The sequence below is a fragment of the Balearica regulorum genome, chromosome 2 (genome assembly GCF_011004875.1).
Source record: "Balearica regulorum gibbericeps isolate bBalReg1 chromosome 2, bBalReg1.pri, whole genome shotgun sequence".
NCBI classification, from domain to species: Eukaryota; Metazoa; Chordata; class Aves; order Gruiformes; family Gruidae; genus Balearica; species Balearica regulorum.
Window position 1 is genome coordinate 149,652,235 of NC_046185.1, and position 22,044 is coordinate 149,674,278.

Sequence of the window (22,044 nt, forward strand, 5' to 3'; positions counted from 1 at the left end):
ACTGAGAGTAATGTAAGAGCAGCTGTAATGGCAGTTATGAATTCAAAGCATATGGCTCTTGCTTAATGGGTTACATGAAGCTGTAATGTTAGAAATTAAGACAGGACTGTCTCATGGAAACCTTTGATTAATTGCATTATAGCAGTACTTATTAACTCATTTTTCTACAGCCATTTGGGGATCTGTAAGTATATGTTGTTCAAACTGAGTTTGGACACAGGAAATTATGAATGCTAGTGTGTTTGAAAGTATTACTCACTTTTGATCAAGATCAGTTGTATTCCTGACCATTAGTACCTTCCCTCTCTCTGCTCCTCACTCATGGTAACCATATAAATATTTTACACATTTTCCTAGTATTCTTTTTTCCCCCTGTGATTCAATGTTCGTATTCTCTCTCCATCAGAATACAGTAACAGAACAGTTGCAGAAGGGTTATGCCAAGGATCAAATCTACACATATGTTGGGGACATTCTCATCGCTGTCAATCCGTTTCGGAACATAGACATTTATTCTTCACAGGTGTGAAAACCTAGCTGTGGTCTTTTTCAACTAGCGCTGATTTCCATTGAAATATGAATATTCATGTTAAGTATAAAGTAAGACCATTCTTGAGATTTACTTCAGTTTACTCTGAAAAACAGAATTACTGATATAACTGTCCCTTCAAGTGCATGTTGACACACATCCTTATCTTGTACTGAATTTCAGCACAGAAATGAGAAACTCCAAAAAATTTAATCTCCGGTATCTTTATGTCTATAGTGTAGATCATGTCTATAGTGTAGATCATGTCTAAAGTGCAGATAGCTATATCTGACCAAGTCACTCATTTTAATCAATGGATAAAAATAGGATTTTTGAGGTCATTGTTCTAGCAACTTTCAACATTCATTCAAGATGAGATAAATTGTGCTGAATTTTATGAAATTTGTTGACTAAAACCCCACCTAGTGTAAAGAAACTAGCTGCTCATGGCAGCTAGTTCAGAAGTTGTATCTGTACAGATAAATGCATTTATTCAGGTGAAGCTGGGGAAGCCATAGCTATTTAATTGATCAGACAGTTCACAAAGCAACCCAGTAAAATTTTAACTTTTATGAATTTTTCTCCCTGTTATAGAAAAGGGTACAGATATGAATGGTCATACAATAATTTGCCATTATTAATTATCAGTTACTGCAGGTACAGAAAAGATCTTAATTTTTTACATTGATATCCTGCAGAAATCATAAGAGGATGTGAAGTACAAATAGAATGAAATTATAATTTTGTCCTTTATGTCTGGCAATATTAAATTTTCTTCTAATAATTTGAGTTTCAGGGCTGACATCACACAAAATTGTCCTTCATCTTTTTTAACCGTTCTTATTGTACTAAGAACATACCGATTCACAGTGTAGTGAGTGCAGTAACAGCTCACTCAGAAAACATCACTGCTGGTAACCTCAGCATGCTGTACCCTAATCTGAAAATAAAACTAAGCTCTGATTGATAGTGCAAAAAAAAAGTTGTGAAGGGACACTGATAATGTTTTCATTTTTCTTACACTTAGCATTCTAAACTGTATATTGGAGCCAAACGGACTGCCAACCCTCCTCATATTTTTGCTGTTGCTGACATAGGTTATCAGTCCATGGTGACATACAACTCTGATCAGGTAAAGATGAAGTGTCTTAACTATATCCTTTGCTAGGCTGAGAGATACGTAATGAGCTCAGTCGTGCTCTTGTTCTCTGCAGTGTATCGTTATTTCTGGAGAAAGTGGAGCTGGCAAGACGCAAAGTGCCCATCTTCTGGTTCAGCAGCTCACTGTCCTGGGCAAGGTACGTTTCAGAGGGGCTGTCTCTGCAAGGCTTCACTGACTTAGGCCTAATTGACCAAACCTATGGACAGGGCATTGGTAGGGGGGCAAGACTGTAAGACATTTTCCAAAGAACGTCTGTAAGGTCAGATTGGAACATGATGCTAATGAAGCTACCCTTTTCTCCCTCCTGAACTAGGGTCACTTGCAAATATTGTGGGGATTCCACAAGGAAGAAGCCACTGCAGGGAGGGCTGTGACTTAGTCTGTCCCTTGTTTACCTGAGTGTCTTTAAACCACCCAAACTGTACTAAATGAAATCCTCTTCTAGCTTTTCCCCTCCTTCCACAACCAGGTTGCTGTCAATGGGACATGGTCATTCTGGGAAGTGACCACCATAATTGTCTAAATACAATGCCATTTTTGCATGTCCCAGGTGAGATGCAAGCAAACTGATCTATTGGTATGGTGCAGCGCTAAGCGGATGCTAACAAGGATTCTGAAAGCAGGCCGACCATCTCAGACCACAGAAATTGATTAGTTCTGGTGTTGTCATTATCATTATGTGTGTTATCTCTTCCAGCCAGCCATTAGTGCTACATATTGCTATATTCTGACAGCTTCTGTGATATATACATGCCTTTCTTTCCATATGATTCCTATGGGAATGGCTGCCCTGGTGATGTCACACTTCACGATACCAGCTAGAAAAGGAAAGAAACACTTCAGAATGAATGTATTTGAATGATTACTGATAATTTCAAGCAATATCTTTTTCATATCCAGGCTAATAACAGGACTCTACAGGAGAAGATCCTCCAGGTGAATAACCTCGTAGAAGCATTTGGGAATGCAGGCACTATCATCAATGATAACTCCAGCAGATTTGGAAAATATTTGGAAATGAAATTCACTTGTGGTGGCACTGTAGTAGGAGCTCAGATTTCAGAGTATCTCCTTGAAAAATCCAGAGTTGTCCACCAGGCAGTGTAAGTATAAAAATTATATTTGACCTGATTTGGGGGTTACAGAGTAGGCCTACAATGCGGGAAAATATCTTGGATCAAAACATGAAGATGAATAAGGTACTGGGACTTTTTTCTTGTAAATGATATATGAATAGTTTATAAATCTGTAAGCTAGCTGAAAACTACTCCTGTTTTAGTGGTGGTTTTTTTTTTCATTGCCTCCTGGGTTATTTAAACAAATCTCATAAAAATGCATATGTGATATATAAAGTGTATCAGAAAACTTTCTAATAGTTCAGTTGTAAATTTCTTTGTGGAAGTTTGAAGTATTGTTTTAAGTATATCACTTCAATTTAATTCCTCTACATTTCCTCTATTATTGTAGCTTTTTCTGTTTGTTTGCAAAGTGCTCATTTTCCATTTTGGAGCATATAGTAGGATTTGGTTATAAAAGGTTATGGACCAAATGCGGAACAGATCCATCTCTGTCATGTGTGTTTCTCATAATATAAAATGACAGAAAAATTAAATGGCATTTCCAATTCATTTAAATTATTGGCATGTATTTTCTATCCTAATATACAGAACATCCAGATAAAAAATATTTTGGCAACTCCATTTCTGCCATAATAACAACATCAAAAACAGAGGTTGAGATAAGGCATGTTGTCTTAAATTTTTCCCTTTGCTGATCTCTTACTCATTTTTACTGTTTTTGTAGTTCTGCATCACCTTGTTGCCTGTTGTAGATTTTTGACATGAAGAACATCTAAGTATCACTTGGAGTGTTTCAACAAATACTTTAAAGTTAGAGGCAATTTTATTAAATGGTGTTTTTTTTCCCAGTTGAACATAAGTACAGAAACTGCTTTTACAGAATAAAATCGGCTTTTTCCTTAGAATACCACTTTTTTCATAACTTTTCATGAGTTTGTTCTGTGGCTGTCAGTTTGTATTTATATTTAGCCACATGCTGAGACAAACCATTTACCTGCCTCAGATGCTGTTTAGGTAAGTGTTTAGATGTCTGCATTCACAAGAAAACACCACCTAACTGTTTAGCGTAAGAGCCGCTGTAGGACATTAAATTTTGAGGCATGAAATTCCAAGGCTGCCTGAAACTGTTTTTATCAAGCATGCTGTCCTCTTCACTGAGGTCTCTGTGTGGCTGGTCCATACGGCCATGCCAGGGCAGAGAACTGGCATTCAGGTACCCACATTGCAGGGACGGTCTGTCCTGCTCTTCTGGGAGGACAAACTCACATGGAGAGCTAGGAATGACTTCTGGCAGAAAACCAGTGACTGACTACCCAGAAAATGGGAGACCCAAGTTCCAGACCCACTGCAAGCCAAGAGATTTTGAACCTACAGCTTTCCCTAGTTTTCCAAGGGAATACACAAACCATCAGGACACAGTGAGGTTTCAGAGGGCATACGAAGCATGGCTATGAAACCTAGTCATTAAGACACTGAGGGGGAAGATACAGGGATCTCTCCTGCTCCTTGAAATGATCTTTTTTTCTACTACTGACTGTCCACAGTAAAATATGCAAACTAAGTTGGCACCGAACTCTGATCGAGGCACCCCCATGCAGAGAGGAGTGCGCTGGGCTCTGAGCCCATTTCACAGAAGGCCGTAATGGTGCTCCTGAGACACACGCCTCAGCTCATGCAGAAACCAGGGGTTTGAACACAATTCCTTTTTGCCATTTCATAATGATTGACTTGGCCATCTCAGGGTTCAGTGGTGGCTGGAAATTACCACCTAAGCATCTAGTTCTTCCTCATAAGGTGCACAGGATGCTTGGATGTGCAAATAAACCTTCTGTCCTGGGTTTGGGCAGAAACTTTTAGGCAAAGCATGTAAAGTCATAAGGCCCTTTGCTGAATGTCTGCTTATGTGCTATCTTGGTTCAGGGCTAAAGGACACTGCAAACATACCGAATTAAGTGAATCAGGAGTGCACAGCTCTCCCATGGTCACAAGATGTTTTTTTAAAAAGTGGAGGTTAAGCAGCCCATTTAATGCAGGTGGGTGAGCAACGTCCAAGATCTCACCCAGCATCGACCAATTGGATCAAAGGCAGAGCAGCATTTAGCTGCTTCTAGCACCGAGCAGCCACCCTGGCAGCTTCAGAACGAACTCACAATGGCACAGAAAGGGTGCCATTCTTCTCAGGAACTTGTGTAATAAAGCTTCTTTCAGACTCCTCTGTCAGTTTGCATGACCCCTGTCTGTTATTAAAATAATATTTAATAATAGCATGTATGTCATCAGTAAATGCAACATAGGTGCATTAAATGCAACATAGGTGCATTACTAAACCAGCTTGTTGTTTCTGTTGTTTCAGAGGAGAGAAAAATTTCCATATTTTTTATTATATTTATGCTGGTCTGGCGGAAAAGAAAAAACTGGCACATTATAAACTGCCAGAATATAGACCTCCCAGGTAATGCAGTTTATATTTACATAAATTATTTATTTTTACATAAATTACTTTTATTAAGAAATGCAGTGTTGTTGAATTTTCACCTCATTTACATTCTAACTCCATATCCATCAACTCTTTCAGATATCTGCAAAATGACCATTTCAGAATAGTGCAAGATTTCATGAACAATAGCTTTTATAAGTCTCAGTTTGAATTAATTGAACAGTGCTTCAAAGTCATAGGTTTTACACTGGAGGTGAGTGCTGATAACACTTTTTTTTTTGGTGAACTTTAATGGCTGTCTTAATCAGAAAAAACTTATATAAGGCATTCAAATAATCTTCCTTGTTATTTTCTTCCTTTAGCTGTAGTGTGTTTATGTTTTAGGATATTGCATGGTCAACTTACTGTTATATTACCACATTTAAATTTTTAAGGTTTCAAGGCACTGAAAAACTAATAAAATGGTATTAGTCAACAAGACTTTGAAATCAGTGAACACAGCACAGCTGAGTAATTGGGGAAAAAAGGCTTTTGCAAATTAAATGCATAGAAAACGATGTTGTAACTATTTATTAGCCTATAATTTTAAGCCTCTGAACATGAGCCTCATTTCTGTTTTAAGATGAAGTCCATGGTGAGAGTTCTAAAAATTCATTGAGTTGATATGAGTTTTGATGAACTCAATACATTTCCACAACTCCAGGGCAAAGTTGAATGAAGTTTTTACATCCCTTTGGAGTGAATCTCATCACTGAACATTAACCGAACCCATTCTTTCTGTATAATCTCATATCATTACTCCGCTGGCCATTAAACCCCTCTCTTCAGGCTGTCTTTGGTATAATTACGATAAAAACCAGGCCTCTGGATCTATAAAATAGGATGCAAGGGAGGGAAACCCCATCCTGCACCCTAGTTCTCTCTTCTTAGAAGTGGTTTATCACAGCTGTAGTTTACTGCTGACTGACTTTAGCACAAACAATAGTAGGCGTATGATCCATACAGTATCTGTGAAATATAGCACTAGTGCTGCAGAATGGATCGATGTTTTAATTTCTCTGACTGCATGTTATGACGAACTTTTCATGGAAAACTACTCACTTCTGTTGAATATTTCTGGCTTCCCTCAATGTAAATATTTTAATAGCTAGCAGAAAACAGATTTATTCACCTATTCTGTTCCTCCATACTCATTTTGCATTAAGCCATAGTAGCAGCAGAGTTCACAGTCTCTTTCTCCTCTACATGCTTATTCCCAACTGCACTTAGTAATTTCACACCTGTAATATCACACATCCTTTCACACCTGTACTTTCACTTTCCCTGAAGCACCATGGAAGAATATGCACAATTCAGCACTGATAGCTGTTTTGTCACAGCACTGGAGACCTTGATAAGTCCTAATTTATAGCATGAAAAGCATCAAGTCTGGTTTTGTTCCCAGTTCTTTTGTTCACTTTGATGGATGCAAACAATAATCCTGATCGTCCAAAAGAGACGACCTTCCTTACATATTGAAGATCCAGTTAGAACTAGGTCACTGGCCACATTGTGTAGTTCTAGCATGCATCTTCACTTGATTAACTCAGCACACCACTGCAAGCTGAATCTGTAAAGAATCCTCTACCTGTAGAACCCCCGCAGTTTCAGAAGCAGGCTGAGTACCATAGGCAATGTAACTGTGGTTACATGTGAGCCCCATCCATGTTAGCCTGTCTTACATTCTCCACAGGGTGAACTAGTCTGTCTGAGGCTGCGTGTGCAAGAGTGAAGGAACAGAGAAGTCCTCTTCCCCCACAGGGGTTCTGATAGAAGATAAATGTGCAGAGACAATTTATTTTCAGTGAGAAAAAGATACTGTAAGACAATGAGTTCCTGTTCCAAGTTCACTTTTCAGTAATGCAGCCTTAAGCTTTGACATTCATCCCAGTGCACAGAGGAGGTCCTATATAACCAAGTTCCATGTTTTATTAGCAGAAAACCTTGGACAAAATGTCCACTCCAATTAAAACTGAGAGCTAAACAAGGCTTTATTTCTTTGAAATCTGTTTTTAACTGACTAGCAAGCTTTAATAGTGACTACTGTCAGTACTCCTTGTCTTAAAATTACACTGTTTTATTCCAGGCTGCATGGCAAAATTAATAGGAAGGGACTGCCTGAGGTGAACAATAATCATGCTGTATGAGACAGATCAAGCCAGATTTCAAACACACTGGAAAAGGGCACAAAAATGTCAGCAGTGATATATACTGTACAGCGTAGTGGCAGAAGTTAAGCTATCAATTTCTTTGCATTTCATCTGTGTCCCTAAGCTTAAAATGAAAATGATTGCTTAAAACCTAGGTAAACTGCACACCAATTATCCTGAGCATAATTTTTTAGATTGAGTTTATCTAGTTTGTCTTGCTGTCACTAGAATAATTAATTTATTAACTGCTAGATTAACTTCTGAAAGTGTCAAAAACAAGATCAAGTGTTCTAGAGCAATTAAGGACTTTATCTGAGTAAATGATGCCTGACATGATACCAGCAAACTATTGAATAGTAGGGATAAAATGTTCTGCAATTATGAAAAGTCCACCATAAAATACCAATCAAATTTACAAAACTGCTTCTTATAAAACTACTATAAAACTTACAAAACTGCTACTTATAAAATACACTATTACTCCATGCCTCAGAATATATCATATCACAGATTCCTAGCTTAAAACCTAGTCTGCTTTACAGGAACAGTTCAGCATTTCTGAGTAGAAAATACTCAGAGGTGATCAAGTATACCAATAAACGTTCACAGTTCAGATGAAAATTCAAAGTTCAAATCTAAGTCAAACCTGCAATGAAAGTATTATTTCATTAATTGCAAATATTAATTTATTTGTCATATATACATACTTAAAATCATTTACTGTATATATCCCTTCACTGTCAAGACTAGTATTAGCCCTTCTTCAAGGCAGAATCCTCTTCAGAACCTACTAAATAATTCAAAATTTAAATATGTTTAAGTAAAGTTCATACCAAAGTACTTTGGTGAGTACACAGTTCCTGTGTGACATTTTGAAGGGTAAAGTGCTTTGCCAAATCAGAGATGTGAGGTCTCATTCTTCTCCCAGTGAAACTTTTTCTGATGATGGTGGTGGGAGCTGTTGCAGACATATTATATGGAGTACCTTCGTTTCCGTGATCCAGGAAATGTAGATGCAGATTTTTTAGGTATTACCTTTTCAGACACAGTTATGCCTGCAGCCACAGTGAAGGGCGGATATAAATAACCTCTGAATGCCTTCTGTGTAAGAGGATTACGCTCACCACTGTTTTGTGTTTCCCCTACTCCATGTCAATCCTGCCCTGTAGACAAGTATAGAAGAGAGATTAGGCTATAGTTTGTCTTGCCCTCTTTAGGTGTCTTACACTTGAAAGACTGTGCCGAGGAAAGTATTCCTAAAAGTCGTGGGCGTGTGGCAGACGAGAGAGACAGTGATTGTTCCAGGTTTAGGAAACAGCACACATGCGTGTCCATCGCACAAACCAAAGTGACAAATCTGTCTGGCTATTAAGTGTTGCATCTCTTTTAATATACTTTGCAGGAACTTGGAAGTGTGTACAGTGTCCTGGCTGCCATTTTAAATGTGGGTAACATTGAATTTTCTGCAGTGGTATCTGAACATATGATTGACAAGAGCAACATTTCCAATCCAGTAGCCCTTGAGAATTGTGAGTGGTTTTTCTTGATTTCATATTGGTTTTGTTTAGTGTTTTGATAGCAAGTTTATTTTCTTGCAAGAGAGTTATCAATGAAAACTGTATTCACATGGAAATTTTGCAAGAATAATGAAATGCTGAAGATAGATTAATTGCAAGCCCACCTGAATTCAAATGCAAAAAGAAAAAATTGTCCATGTTATGCACCTTATTTGACTAACCAGTTCACTGGCATTCAGGAAACATGACTAATACTGCAGATGCCTGAAAAGAAAATCCTTGGAATTTTTCCAAGGTTATTTGAACATTTGATGAAGAACCTCATTAACACGTTGAATAGTTTTTTCCCCATTTTCTTTCTCAGATACTCATTACTTGTTCCCCATATGTGCCTGTTGAAATATGGCTCACTAATTCTTTGGAAGGGTTACCTTACATTGTAGGCTGCAGAGAGGCAGAGGAGGGAAGGGGGCAAAGATTCTCGAGGAAGTTGCTACTCTTTCTCAGTAATTACAGCTGGGAAGATAATGAAGTCTTCATGCTATCTCCTTACACATTTTCCTGCATAGATAGAAAAATATTGTGCAACTGGGAAAGAAACCCCCCTTTTTTTGGAGGAAAAGGAGGACAGCAATGACTTATATGGATGGATTATAACTGAGAGGGATATTCACACCTCACAACTTACGTACTCCTGACACAGTCACCTAGATTCCCTAGCATTTCTCCGTAGACAGTTTGGAGAAATAGCCTCCTTGATAAAGCAATATAGAACCTAAAGGCCTCTGCTTTGAATCACTTACTCATTGACTGCAGTGGAAGCTAGGAAGGCTGGTGACTCAATTAAATGCTAACAGCTGTTTGGTGTGAACATCCTCATTAGTCATAGTTCAAGACTGATTTGGCCCTTATTCATAATATGTTGCACTTGCAGCCTTGATTGCAAAAATGCATATTTTTCCTTCCAAAGTCTGCCTCTGAGCTGTGCTTGTGACCTTCCTTCCTAGGTGCATCCTTGCTGTGTATTCAGGCAGATGAATTGCAAGAGGCCCTCACCTCTCACTGTGTAGTGACTCGAGGAGAAACAATTATTCGTCCCAACACTGTGGAAAAAGCCACTGATGTCAGAGATGCCATGGCCAAAGCACTGTACGGGCGCCTCTTTAGCTGGATAGTTAATCGCATCAACACTTTACTCAAACCTGACAAACATTTAAGGTAAAAGAAGCTTTTCCAGAATAAAGGGAGATTTTCTATGGGAATAATATCATCTACTTATGTTCTCATCTACATTTTCTCTGCTACCTGTTTGTTTTTAACACTACGATGTTAAATAAAGTTTTACCCTATTCATAGGATGGAGTGAAGATGCAGTAGATATGGATAGCACAGGTGTCTTGTGTTTTCCTGTTTGACCTTTACTTATCTAACTCTTTGTAAATTATGGACTAACTACCTTTTCCTTTATACTATTTCTGCTGCTATGCAGAGTCAATTCTTGACATTTATATGTTGATGAGGCTTTGGGCAACCTGGTCTAGTGGGAGGTGTCCATGCCCATGGCAGGGGGTTTGGAACTAGATGATCTTTGAGGTACCTTCCAACCCAAGCCATTCTATGATTCTATAGGTCAAATTCTGCTCTTACTTGCACCCATGCTGTTGATTCTGTTGCTGTTGTTATGAAAGTGGTTTCATATGTATGTGAGAGTAATTTCCAAACACATTGACTGAGGTTGATGTCCACTCCACCGTTACAGGGTGACATGTTGAACACACAGACAAAAAAGGTATTGGGAATGAGGATGTAACACATTTTGCAAATTAATCAAAGAAGAAATGATGTGGCTTACATTGTAGATCCTATAGGTCAGGGCCCTCTATGGCTTGTAATAAGTAGAATATCAATGACCGATAGCTTTAGTTTGCAAATCTGGATTTTCTGGAATTGTTGGGGGATTTTTTTCAAACATCAGAGAAAGGCAAAGCTGCAATTCAAAATTTTGTCTAAACTTTCAAATATTTGGTTACAGCAGAGCAGCAATAAACAGAACTTTAATCAGTAAGTGATAGGATGAAGTGCATGCAGCACTGCCTGTTACAGAGCCCTTTTGAAATGGAATAGTTATTGTGCTGGTAAGGAGGGAGAAAGTTTGACCTCAAAAGTTCTCTATTAAAAAAAACAAAAAAACCAAACCTCACAACACAAACAAAACAGACAAAAAATATCCTGAAGTCTGCTTTGTTTCTGTGGTAGTAAAATAATTTGTATTGCTATTTTTTTGTAATTAGCTCTGGGAAGGAATGAGGCAGACATTTCAGCAGTCTACTCACACAAAAATGTAATTTCCAGACAGATAAAATAGTCACCAAATTCAGGTCAAAATCAATAAATACCTTTGATCCCCTCCATGATGAAATGCTTCCATTTTTTGAGATGGACTTCTCAAAAAGGTTCCAGTACTCTTCATGAGTATCTTGAGGCTTGTTCTTCAGATCTGATTTCCTACAGTTTTTATGAGGGGGGAAAGGTGGTTACAGATAGCCCCTCAAAGCGGTTTAATAGATAAAATGTGGTTTATTCTTTTTAATTTATCTAGGAAAAAATGCTAATGTTGACTACAGTTTGTTATAAAATTATATCCTCTTAATTTTTTGTTTCAGCAAATAAATAGAAATAATAGAGCTTTTTTCCAGTTGCAGAAATGATCTCAGAATGCCTTAGCTAAAATTGCAAACTGAAGTTTTTACTAGTAGTACTTCTCTGGAACTTAATTGGTTATTTAAATTCATACCACACTCCAATACATAAAGTAGTGATTTAGATGCATAAAAGGTCTAGCCATGCATTCTTTTGACTTTCATGTTAAAATAACCAGTTTTAATTGTTGTGAATAAATAATATGAAGGAATCATATTTAATGACAGCAATCTTTAAATTCAGGATGCTGGTGAGTAAAGCCTGCTTTATTACAAGAGAAACAAAAAGAACTCCATGTTGTTCCTATACTGTAGTCAGTTTTATATAACAGAATAATAACTAGCAAATATTAATTTAAAAATAAAATTTTAAGTTCTTTATACGCTTATCAATTGATTTGGTCATTATATAATTCAGTGTATCTGGTCTGCAAATACAGTCATCTTTGAATTTATGTGCATTTATTATATTGCAAACAAAAATTGATTGTTATTTTAAGAGATAGGTGGTTTAGCAAAAATTATCCTGTTTAACAGACATACAGATCGGGGCCATTATTTCCTTTTGTGAAATAATAATGAAGTTAGTCACTGTAAAATAAAGATACAATAGAAAGTTTATTTAATCTTTGCAGTGGAAACGATGATGGTTTGAACATTGGAATTCTTGATATCTTTGGCTTTGAGAATTTCAAAAAAAATTCTTTTGAACAACTCTGTATCAACATTGCCAATGAACAAATTCAGTTCTACTTCAATCAACATGTCTTTGCCTGGGAACAGGTATTTGTCGAATATTGTGGTAAAGATTTAATATTGCTGAACATATAAAACTTGGTCTCAAGAAACTACACTGTTCCTTCTCCATAATAGGTAGTAAATTGCAAATTATAACAATTTTTTTTCTGAGTATGTATTATGTGAGGCTGTGCTTGCTATTTGCAAGTAAAATGCCTACATAAAATGCATTAAACTTGAAGTTTACAGTATCTAAGCAACACGACACAGTGATAATCGGTTTGATGCAAATGAATATTGTTTTCTTGAGGAGTAACATGAGTGATGTAATGTATGATTCTACAGTAAAAAAATAAATGAGTGGTAACATGACTTTTAAAGTGCAGTATTCATAATAGCCTACTAATAAGCTTAATGAACACTTAAATTCTATTACTAAAAACTGAAAATCTTGCAATTATTTTGTTCTTATTCAGGAAGTAGATCATCTAAGCTAAATAAAGATGAATTTAATCTAAATAATTTGATGTAAAACAGAGAAAAGGAATAAAATTGTAATTATAAAAGTTTATAAAATTGAAGTGGATAGTGAAAAACCACAAAAAAGGTCATCTCAACTTTGTGAATAATTCCATGAGAATTAAATTAGCCATCTTTAAATCATTATTCAATATTGTTATTTGAAGAAATAACACATCTGGGGGAATAATATTAATCTTGCTGAAAATAGAAATATTCCAGAATTCTGTATGAGCAGAACAGTAATTCAAATTTTAGGTGAAATAATACTTTCTCTGTTTTATTGAAATTATTTGGGTTTATGATACATAGACAAAAATCGTCCTGAATACTGACTTTAATTATTAGTAGAAAAAGCATATTTTGTCAGTTTTAACCACTGCTTGTTTTAAGGGTGAGTCATATACAAATTTGGAATGTGTCTACATATGGAGGTCTGTACATGCATGTGTCAGTCTACAGGTGTATATAACTATGTGTACAATGGAAATTTTTTTTATATGGCTCAATGTTTTAGCCTGTTTCCAATTATTTCAGGAAATGCTGTCTTTCAGTCTTAGACCTTGTAGTTGTTTTTATAGATTTATGTGGGAGATTTTCAGTCACAAGTATTTCCTTGTCTTTAATACCATCTAAAAGTCAGAGAGAAATTAGCCTGAACTACTATAATTACTTAGGCATCTTCTTTCCAAAGTGCATAAATTCAAACAAAAAGAGCACTTGGCTACTGCTGTTTCTGACAGCTGGAAGACGGAAATAGCACAGACTGCAGCACTGTTATTTATTCCTTTTAAATCCAGGCACTGACCAGGTCCCATGGACTTGCATACGTCCACTTTGCTCAAATGTTCCCTAAACTGATCCTCCCCCACCAAGGGTAAGCTTTCCTTGCTCCAGGCTTTCCCTCTCGTCTCAGGGACCTGGGATTATCAGTCAAGACCAAGGCAAAGGTGGCATTGAGTATCTCAGCCTTCTCCATGTCACCCACACCTGTTTAGCAGCAGGACCACATTTTCCCTAATTGCCTTTTTGCTGCTGATGGACCTGCCTTGGCTTTCCTAACCCTATCCCTGTACGCCCAAATATTGTCTTAATATTCCTTCTCTTCTTTAATTAGACTTGGGTCCTGTTCAGTGTAATCTGCCTTTACTTGTTTCTAGATATCCTAATGCAGAACATTTGGGCCAGAAGTATATTAATGCAGAGGTTTGTGGTGTCACCATCTAGTAGGAACATTTTCTTCCCCTGCACGCACCCCACTGCAGAGAGATCAGGGTGGTTATTTTCCTACTGAGGAGATAAGAGAAAAAATGAACCTCTGATTTTGACGACATACAGTTTACTCATTTCTCCTTGTAGGAAATTAGTAGGACAATTACAGACCTTATGGAATGGGAAGGTGATCTTTATTTACAGAATCTCTAAGTATGCTGATTTTACCCACTCCCACTCGTTCTCTCATGGATTTCATTGACTCACACCCACACAGAGAGCATCAAGATGTGTGTGTTCAAGTGGTCTGGCCAGGATCGTTTGTGAGCGACACAGGGAATAAGGGACACCAACTAGCAAGTCTTCATCATGTCTCTTCGGTTCTTCTTGCTGAAATAGTTTTTGGACAGATCTCTTACACCTTTTAGCAATCAGCGGTTGTTACGGGGCGGTTCTTTGCCTCAGAACCTTACTTATTTCAGCCTCTGTAATCTTTAGGCAAGGTCAGTATCTGGTTTTGCTTGTTTGGAATATATGCATCCTTGTGCCTACAGTCTGCTTCCTTGGTGGGAAAAGGAAAGGCATATGTGATGTGCTGTAACCTTGCAGTCATCCTCCTGCTGTCAGATTTAGAGGGTGTTCCACTCGCTAGCTGTCTGCGCTGTTTTTATGAGAGTGCAGGCCTTCTGGTCTTGATGTAAACAACACTTTCCTCAATTTTATTGCTGTGAACAAATGTTCTTCATTCAAATCACAGGCCATTCTTCTAAGACTCTTTCTTCTGGTGCTTATACGCACATTTCCATTAATATTTCATTTATACTAGTGATAATATTCCTATTACGAATGTTCACATCCTGCCTGTAATACTGACCGAGTAAGATGCCTACTTTAATTTATGTGACACCACTACACTAGATTATATCAAGCTTCATTATATTATCTTGTAGTAATCTCCAAAGATATTACTATGGCAGTGCAGAATGAGCTCTATGGATTAAGTTTGTGCAAGTGTGGGTGTAAATCCCCCCGCTTTCAGAACCAGGAAAGGACAAATGCTTTATTCTGCATTACAGGCCAATGGCACAGGGTGATTTGCAGTATGATTCATAGTCATTATAAGACATCACTTTTCACTTCTCTATTACGTGGTTGCTCCAGTTTTACATCACAAGAATAGTCTTCGAGAAAGCAGGTGGCTTCAGAATCTTTTCTGTTCACTGTAAGGACTCTCCTGTGTTAGCACCAGTAATGTACTTTAATTGTAAATACAAGCCTTCCCTGCAGACATATAAGAGAAAACCATTTGCAGGAAAATATAAAATATAATTCCTACATTTTCTATACATGGAAAAAAAGAACATATTTTCAAAATTATATGACTGAAATTAAAAGTTCAGCAGATCATTGTTCTCGTTAATGATACAAAGTATCACTTACATAAAAGCCAAACAGTAGGATGAGCCCAGCCCTTTGCTGATGCGTCTGCCTGACTTCACACACATGTAAGGGTTTGTGTCTTTAATACTAAAAGACAGGAGCTATGTTTAGAAGGCTGATGCCAACAGCCACTGAGACCTTTGTGTCGACTTTTCATTACCCCCAAGCTGACTGCCATGCTGATGGAGCTATCCTGTTGCTGGGGACCCAGCCCAGTATCTCTCCACAGCCCTGTGCAATGCCAGACAGACGTGTTGGATTGCTCTGTGCTCTCTCAGAAATCTCTAACACGACACTGCATTGCACCCAGTAGATCTAACCAAAGATGACTGGGGAATTTAATTTCATTCATACTTCCCCCAAGAGAAGTAAAACTCACAGGTACATTATTTCTTCATTTCTTTCCCTGTTTTGCCCAGTTCAATTTCATACCACATGCAATTAGATGAAATTTGACATATCTAGCGGGAAGTCAAGGCCTAAATCAGTTGATTATAGTCCAGTTCTCCATTAACCCATGTCAACCTAATAAGTAGTGACTACAGAACTAGGGAAGGTGAATCATTCCTTGGCGACTTGAGCAATGAAACCAAATAGTAAGTGAACTCCTATGGCTAAATTGTACTTTCAGTGTTGCAGGTGACATGTTTTTAGCATTGTCAGTGGTTTCTTTTCTGTATCTGAATCTGAAAAGTGTTCAGTTTTGGTTTCCTTGGAAGTGTGGCCAACAAAAATATGGCCTCAGAAGTGATAGGAATAGTAGGAAGGAACAATGGTACTATCACCGCCTGAGACACAGGGTGTCTGTTAGAGCAGTGTCTGCCTGCCAATGATGTGGAGAACTCAAGTCAAAATTAAGGGAATTTATTATTTTTTGTTGCCTTAATGTTTGCATTTAAGAATAAAGGCTTTTAGGCCTGAATGACACTTTCTTTCCCTAATTTAACAGCAAGACTGAAGTGGGGAGTATCGTTAATCTAAAACTAGTTTAGAATCCCAGTAGTCAATGGAGACAAATAAATACATCTCTGTCTCCACCGACTAGGTGGAAATGTGGGCTCTCAACTTAGTCACTTCTTTTATGCGTTAGTTAAGTGGAATGAATGCTGGTACAAGCTTTTGTTAGGTTAGTATTAAGCAAAGCAGAACTTTTGCACCTTCAGTCCTGTCCTTCAAGCTGTTTGTCTTACATGTACGGTACTGATGTAAGCTAATTCTCTGTCAGCTCCATCATCTGCAGGTAACATGGGACAGCAAGACAACTTTCCCTTTTCTTTCTCATTTGTGATTCTTCCATAAAAAGTAAAAGGTGTAATGTCAAATACCTAAAATATTTTGCAAAGTGGCAAGTTTACTGTATAGCTGGAAGGATGCTACTTTTTGCATTAAATATATGAAATGTTTATTTTACATTTATATGACAATTCAATCTTCTGCTTTAAGCTGGAAATTCATTCTAAGTAAGTCTCTGGTGTTTCCATTTAAGCCAAAGTGTCATCATACCACGGTCTCAGCAAAATGCCATTACCTTTTTTTATTAAACATGATGACCATTTCCTAATGCATTAAAAAATTATTTTGTTATTATGTGAAGCCAGGTTGCACAAGCTAATATTATCTAGTTTTGATCATAGAAAAGATAGCACGCAATACCAAAAAGAGATAGTAGCCTGAGTATTAGTGTAACTCAGTCTTTCCTTTTGACATCTCATCCACAGGAATACTTTCTCGTGGATTATGCTTTAGAATTTCAATGAGCAGCTGCTATTTTTAGGAGCTTTCTTGTCATAAACCATCATGGGAGATTACAGAATCCTATAGCTGATTCAGCTTATTAATTCAAATAAGATCTATTTCATTACAGTTTTATGATGTGCATCATTAAGGCTTTTATCCTTGCTGCTTGTATCCTAATAATATGGTTGAAGACCAGTGTTGCATAAGAAAATGTAATACGGTATCTTATTTCTGAGCCATCTGTCACACTGGTGCCTGGCAGACTTGGTTATCAGCCATCCTCCAGGAGCCCATGGGAAGTGATGGAGTGAACTCCTTCCATATCCTACTGGGCAGACAGCAGCATTACCGAAACCGTCAGCGCTGACACTCATTCGGTTGTCACGGTGCAGACACAAAAGACAGAATAGTCACATACGCTGCAGGCTTGGAGGTCAGCCCCACGCACTGGCTGGGCAGGGAGGGGAGCAGATGTTGTTGTTACGGTGTAGTAGTGCAGCTACTGCAGATCTCCTTTCAGTTTCAAGGAGAACTCTTCTATCAGCTCTCTAAGCCAGTGTCTCTCACAAGCATTTGAAGTTGGAAAAAGTTAATCATTAGATAGGTTGTCTTTGAGAACTTGTATGAGGATGTCTGAGTGTCACAGAAACACTCTTCTCTGATAGATTCATTCTAAGAATTCTCTTCTCTTTTCCCTCTTGATGAGTGTACTCTTGATAACCCTAAGCAGCAACAGCTGGTTTCATGAACATAACATCTGTATGTCGCTCAGTTGAGCTGCCCCTGCTCCGGTGTTATCTTTGGGCGATAACAAGGACTCATTCCCTTCCTGCCACTAGCTCCTACGGGTATATAATTTCTTGCCTGTATCAGTGATACATTTATTACTCTTCTGTCTTGTCCCGCTACTTAGGTCATTGATTAAAATAAAACACAAAACTCCACCTGTCCACTGCTTCAGGGGAGACATGAATGAAGTTAATGTTATGTGTCTGAGATGAGGAGTCCTCATGGGGCTGTAGGAGAGTTTCTTACTGCTTACACCCTTGTACGGGCATATAAACTAAGACATAACCTACCAGTTATGAGTGAGGAGTGTCCTGGGAAATTAGATCAATCTGGATACTGGAATGGTTTAGGTATATATTCTGTATTCTCTTTCAAATAGATCAGCAGATTTATTTATTTGGGTCTGTATTTCCAGGACAGTATTATTGATTTTATTCATTTTGATGTTTCTTTCTGGCTTAGAGATTAATAGGTATGAAATCTAATAACATGTGCTTTTCTGTTGTATATGGTAGTTAACTCCTTTTCGAAACATTCAGTATATTGCCTTCTTCACTCATTCAGACTCAAGTGAATGGCACATAAGGAGAGGTCTTTCAGGGTTAGAGGTCTTCGAACTCATTAATATTAGCCATCATTCATGTTTCTGACACTCTTCTCACAATGAATGCAGGATAGTGCAATTGTGATGCTAACACTATACATTAATACAACACTTTCATAAAGTCCTATCCTTTGGAAGAGGGATGATTTTTAAAGTAGATCAGGAGGCTTAATTATGTGTTTCATACTGTAGCCTGCACAGGACTGAAGGCAGCCCTGGTGTATATGGGAGCACTGTGCAGTGGGCAACTGCTATTGCATTACACAATGCAGGCGAAAATAATGGAAGGGTGGCAGTCCCTAGAGCATCCTTCTCTTGGTAAATCTGCGGCTGTCCTCTGCCTTGCTGAAAGACTAAAGAAAGTCATTCTTGTATTTGTCCGCTATAATTTAAATTATTTTCAAGATAAAATCCAAAGGTATTTGCAGTCTTCAGGAGAAAAAAAAAATCACAAAAAAACCCCACCAGCTTTCCTATATTTTTTTAATTTTGCTGAATACCTTTCCCTAGTTCCTTAAAAGGAGCGAAAATGTTGTAGAGGCCAACCTGAGACAATTAATTAATTTTTAGAAAGTATGTACATCATTCTTTAATTATTAGAACTTCTCCACATAAGACCTTTTCCAGGTCTTTGAGGAGGGGGATCAAATGAGTGAGGCCTCTGTAATCTGTAGTCACTTTTGTAAATCTTGTCCACTGTACCTCACACAGATCTGAGAAACAAATTGGGAATGTAAATGTAGCTCTAAATGATTAAGAAATATTTTTTATATTGCAGATGAGGGACATAAATAGACACTGAGTAAACAGACACTGAGTAAACAGACACACATCTGCAAATGCTATACTTTATCTTCTTCAACTCTGTTTCTTTAATTCTTGCATATTCGTGGAAAGCATCTTACTTTACCAAACATGCCATAGGATGCACTTACATATCCAAAGGCAAATTAAAATCTCTAGCCTGACAGTGTGATACAACCCAACTGACATTTGTTTCTGCAAAACAGCAGAAAATGTCTTTAGCCCCAGGGCATACTTTTTCAATGTAGTTTTAATTTGCTACAACTGACAGTTTGTGAATTATTTTCTGAAGTGGTTCTGTATACACAGACAAAACATGCCTTCTGTTGCTTGTTACAGAATGAATACCTATACGAAGGTGTTGATGCAAGAGTTATAGAATATGAGGACAACAGGCCCCTCTTAGATATGTTCCTGCAGAAACCAATGGGTTTGTTGTCCCTGCTGGATGAGGAAAGTCGATTCCCACAAGCAACAGATCAGACACTTGTAGGTAAGTATATGGTTTATTTCACAGTATTGCAGGATGTCTCTCTGTTAGATTTCTGTTTGGCCTGTCCAGTTTAGGCTTTATGCTAGGTATGTTTTCAGTGAGCCCACATTCCAGTGTCACAGTATGTTTGAGGGAGACATGCTTGCAGGGATGGATGTCTTTGAAGTTGATAGAGAAGCATCAAGAGTACAAATGAACCTAAGCTGCTGATCCAGGTTTTGAATTCTCCTGCCTTCAGGAATTTTTAGCTGCAGGGCTTGAAGGATAAAGATCAAACTGAGTTAAAACTCTAGGTTCATATGCCAAGAACGCTGTTTTCAAAGTTGAGTCGTGTTCAGCTCTGAGATTTTTGATGAGCCATATCCAAACAAGAATTTTAGTACTTTTTAAGGGTAATGGCTGCAAACCTGCCTCAGTGCCTTTCAGCAAATTATGCTTCCTCTTTTTTTTCTATTCAGAAATTAAACCACCTAAATATGTTGTCATTCAGATCCTGATTATTCCGGTGGGGCTGAGTAGTTGCAGTTACATTTGATTTGGTTATTTCACTGGGGTTTCTGTGCAGATAAATTCTGTCCTTGTTTTACTCATTTTTGAATGTGCAAAGTGTCAGATGAGAGTTTTAACCAACACCCAATCACAAATCCTAATAACATGCAGTAATGATGCCCATGCTAAAGCAATTATATGAGCTTGTTGTCTTTCTATCCTCATACATTTTAGTCTACAGTACAGAGGCTCTTAATCAGTTGATAAATGTTTCCTGACAATTCCCCAAGGAATCCTTAGGAAGGATTACTACATTGTTTCATATATGAAGATCAAAAGCTTAGAAAGGCAAGCAATTTTCTGAGGTCACACAGAAAAAAATTGATACAGAAAAAGTAACTGATCCAAAAGCTCCCATATTCTCTATCCAGTGCCTTTTTTTACAAGACCATTATAGTATTTTTGTCCTTAAAAACATCAGAGTCTGTTTTGTGCCTCTGTATTGTCTGAAAAGTCAGGCAATATCCTTAGAGGGATACAGATTCAGAAGACAATTATTGTACAGTAACTCCAGTAAGATAAGCTATGTGTTTTCTTTCAGAAAAATTTGAAGATAATTTGAAGTCAAAATATTTTTGGAGACCCAAAAGAGTAGATCTAACCTTTGGGATTTATCATTATGCAGGAAAGGTAAGAAACCTAATGATATTGGTTGGGAATTGTGGAATGGCAGGGCTGGAAGGAAATAGAAGAGGTCAGCTGAGCTGGTTCTCAATCTTCATCTATTCAGGCCTGACATGGAAATGTTGGCAGTGCCTTACACATCAAAAATAAATTGAAAGTTATTTTCCCTCATAAAAAAAGCAATAGCCGGAGTGTATTTTTCTTAAATGTCACCAGGTAAATGAACTGATTGTATTATAGAAGAACAAAATTTAGCCATTATGTAATGCAACTCAGTGCTCTTCCCCTTAGTTCCTCAAAGTCCTGTGCCATGCTTGTTCCCACTGCTTCGAATCAGGATCCAGCTCCGTTCTTTCTACTACCTCCTACACCCTATCAGCCCTACTTAGCTCTGTACTCTGTCATCAGCCAGATAGATAGTGCAGGACCTGCTTTCTGCTTCGTTTGATGAGCAGCATCTTGCCCTGCTGTACCAGATGACTTGCTGCACATGCCTTTCAAACTCAGGAGGAGTTGCTGATGCGCTGCAGCAAGATGCCACTGTCACTTGAATCTTGTCTTGTGAAAGCAGGAGATCCCACCTCCTTTTGAGCTCTTCTAAAGGGTATGGAGTGGGCATTGCTGTCTCACACAGGAAACTATGTTGGGTCTGAGCAGTGCTGGAGCAGCTGGCCTGGAAAGAGGCAACATACTGCCCATCAGCTGACAGAAGGTAACTTGCCCCTTGTGTAAGACAGCCAGCTACAAAAGGCCTGCAGTAACTCCTCTGAATCCCATCTCCAGCTGAATTACCCTTTACCGGCATAGCATACCTTACTGCTGAGGAGCAGAGAGCCAGCTCTCCCCGTATCATTCCGGATAGCAGCCACTGAAGATGGGGACTCCACCAGGGCCCCATCAGCCCTTCCCAGTGTTCAACAAGC

General features: G+C 38.0%; 1 protein-coding gene across 1 annotated transcript in view; it reads left to right on the plus strand.

Moving 5' to 3' along the window:
• MYO3A (myosin IIIA) overlaps positions 1-22,044 on the plus strand; it is a 113,261-nt gene that overhangs the window by 57,335 nt on the left and 33,882 nt on the right. Inside the window, exons 10-20 of the mRNA XM_075747154.1 lie at positions 407-523; positions 1,557-1,661; positions 1,744-1,827; positions 2,592-2,794; positions 5,124-5,222; positions 5,346-5,460; positions 8,799-8,925; positions 9,921-10,131; positions 12,248-12,395; positions 19,795-19,948; positions 21,039-21,127. Coding sequence (XP_075603269.1) covers positions 407-523; positions 1,557-1,661; positions 1,744-1,827; positions 2,592-2,794; positions 5,124-5,222; positions 5,346-5,460; positions 8,799-8,925; positions 9,921-10,131; positions 12,248-12,395; positions 19,795-19,948; positions 21,039-21,127 — 1,452 coding nt within the window. The remainder of the gene's footprint in view (positions 1-406; positions 524-1,556; positions 1,662-1,743; positions 1,828-2,591; positions 2,795-5,123; positions 5,223-5,345; positions 5,461-8,798; positions 8,926-9,920; positions 10,132-12,247; positions 12,396-19,794; positions 19,949-21,038; positions 21,128-22,044) is intronic.